This window comes from Lipotes vexillifer, unplaced genomic scaffold (genome assembly GCF_000442215.2).
Source record: "Lipotes vexillifer unplaced genomic scaffold, Lipotes_vexillifer_v1.1 scaffold250, whole genome shotgun sequence".
Classification (NCBI taxonomy): Eukaryota; Metazoa; Chordata; class Mammalia; order Artiodactyla; family Lipotidae; genus Lipotes; species Lipotes vexillifer.
The window spans coordinates 2,166,110-2,167,985 of record NW_006785198.1 but is presented as its reverse complement, the minus strand read 5'-3'; the positions used below and the strand labels follow the sequence as shown (position 1 = coordinate 2,167,985).

The 1,876-nt window shown below is 39.7% G+C and overlaps 1 protein-coding gene across 1 annotated transcript in view; it reads right to left on the bottom strand.

Moving 5' to 3' along the window:
- Positions 1 to 1,876, bottom strand: part of CLCA2 (chloride channel accessory 2) — a 39,537-nt gene that overhangs the window by 17,755 nt on the left and 19,906 nt on the right. The window contains exon 10 of the mRNA XM_007457242.1: positions 1,492 to 1,716. Within this exon, the coding sequence (XP_007457304.1) occupies positions 1,492 to 1,716 (225 nt within the window). The remainder of the gene's footprint in view (positions 1 to 1,491; positions 1,717 to 1,876) is intronic.

Here is a 1,876-nt window from a genome sequence, read left to right as displayed (position 1 = left end):
TTCCTGCTGCTGCTCCTTCTTAAATCGTGGAAGTAGCAGGAGGAACACAATCAAGCAGGATGAAGAAGAGAGAAATCAGTGGGTTAAGGTTTGACTCTGGAAAGTTCAGATGCCACACCCTATCCAGTCTTCTAGGGATTCATGTGCTTTACCATTTTCCAGTGAAGTCACAATTCAAGCATCAAGATTATCTATCTGGGTTTTTTCTGCTTGGTTTTGTTTTGTTTTTTGTAATCATAACATTAGTAACAGACACGTGGTGGAAACCTCCACATGAAAACTCCTCTGTGGGTGTAAGAAGTGTTTTGATACGGGGCACCTAATCCAGACAAAGAGGTCAGGCAAAAGCAGCAAGAAGTAGGTAAAGTGTTCCTGGTCCTTGTGCACAGGTGTGAAAAGAACATGATGCGTTTGGAGAAAAGTTAAGTAGGGTCAGAGCACAGGGTGTTTGGGAGAAGGGTTAGGAGATAAGTTTAGGGTTGGGGAGTGAGAGGTACAAACTAGGGTGTAAGATAGGCTTAAGGATGTATTGTACAACATGGGGAATGTAGCCAATCTTTTGTAAAAACTATAAATGGGAAGAAACCTTTAAAAATTATATAAAAATAAAGCTTTTCTAAATTAAAAAATAAATTTTAAAAAGAGCTAAGTTTGGGCAGAAGCCAGAACTTGAAGGGCTTAGTATATACTAATAACCACATGGATTTTATCCTGAGACCGTCAAAGAGTTTTGAGTAGGAGACAGGTTTGATCAGATTTGTGCTTCAGAAGGATCACTCTGATAAAGGTGTTTGAAGAGAAGGATGCTAGGCCAGAGGAAGGAGGGCCAAGCAGAGGCTATCAACAGTGATCCGGCGGGGAGGGAGGGAGGGCCAACAGACCTGAAGAGGGATTGCATTCAGGCAATGCACAGCCTTCCTGCATGCTGTTTCTTCTGTCCAGAATGTTATTCACACCTCTGGCCCCTTAGGCCTCCACATTTCCATTTTGATGTCTTCACTTCCAGGAAGCACTCTCCTTCCCCCACTGCCTGCACATGCCTCCTGTGTGCTCTGAGTACCCTGTTCTTATTCTTATTATGGCACTTTATTGTAAAGCACCTAGAACAAGACGCTGCACATAGTAGGTGCTCAAAAACATATATATTGCATGTATTTATATTATAAATTCTAAGTAGAGGGTTTTTTCTAAGTATTTGATACAGATTTTGTAAAGAAGGAAGTAAACAAAAAGAAATTATTTGTACTACATAAATACTAATTTCCACTGTTGAAGTGAGAAGCCTTTGGTGTCCATTATTTAAAGTTTTGAACATACCTTAGTAGTTCCTCTTAAATTTTGAACATCCAAAAAATCCCTCATAAATTTAAAGTAAAATTTTGGTATATCAGAATAGGATTTCCTTTACACAATGCATTTAATTCTGTGATCCATTTGAAAGTCACGTAGTTGACTAAACGTTGTCATTACGAACAAGCTTACAATACCTACCTTAGCAGTTCCTGGAATCCAGAGGCGAGCAGTCCGAAAAGCTAGATTGGTGGTAAAATCATCTGTGTAGTATTTTCTTCCATTAGGATCAAATAATACAATCTCAGGGGGACCACTGGTCTGCCATGTGACTAGAAAGGTAGTGTCATTGCCCACACTGTGATCCACAGTCACAGTGGTTTTCAGTTGATGGTGAGGTTTAACATATTCACCTATACTTTCAAGCTGTTTGAGAGAATATACATGTGAAAGTTTATAGCATATGCATAATCATTCCATTTTTCCTTTATTTTTATGACAAATAAAAGTGAATTGGCAAAAATAAAAAAAAAACTGGGCTTCCCTGGTGGCGCAGTGCTTGAGGGTCCGCCTGCCGATGCAGGAG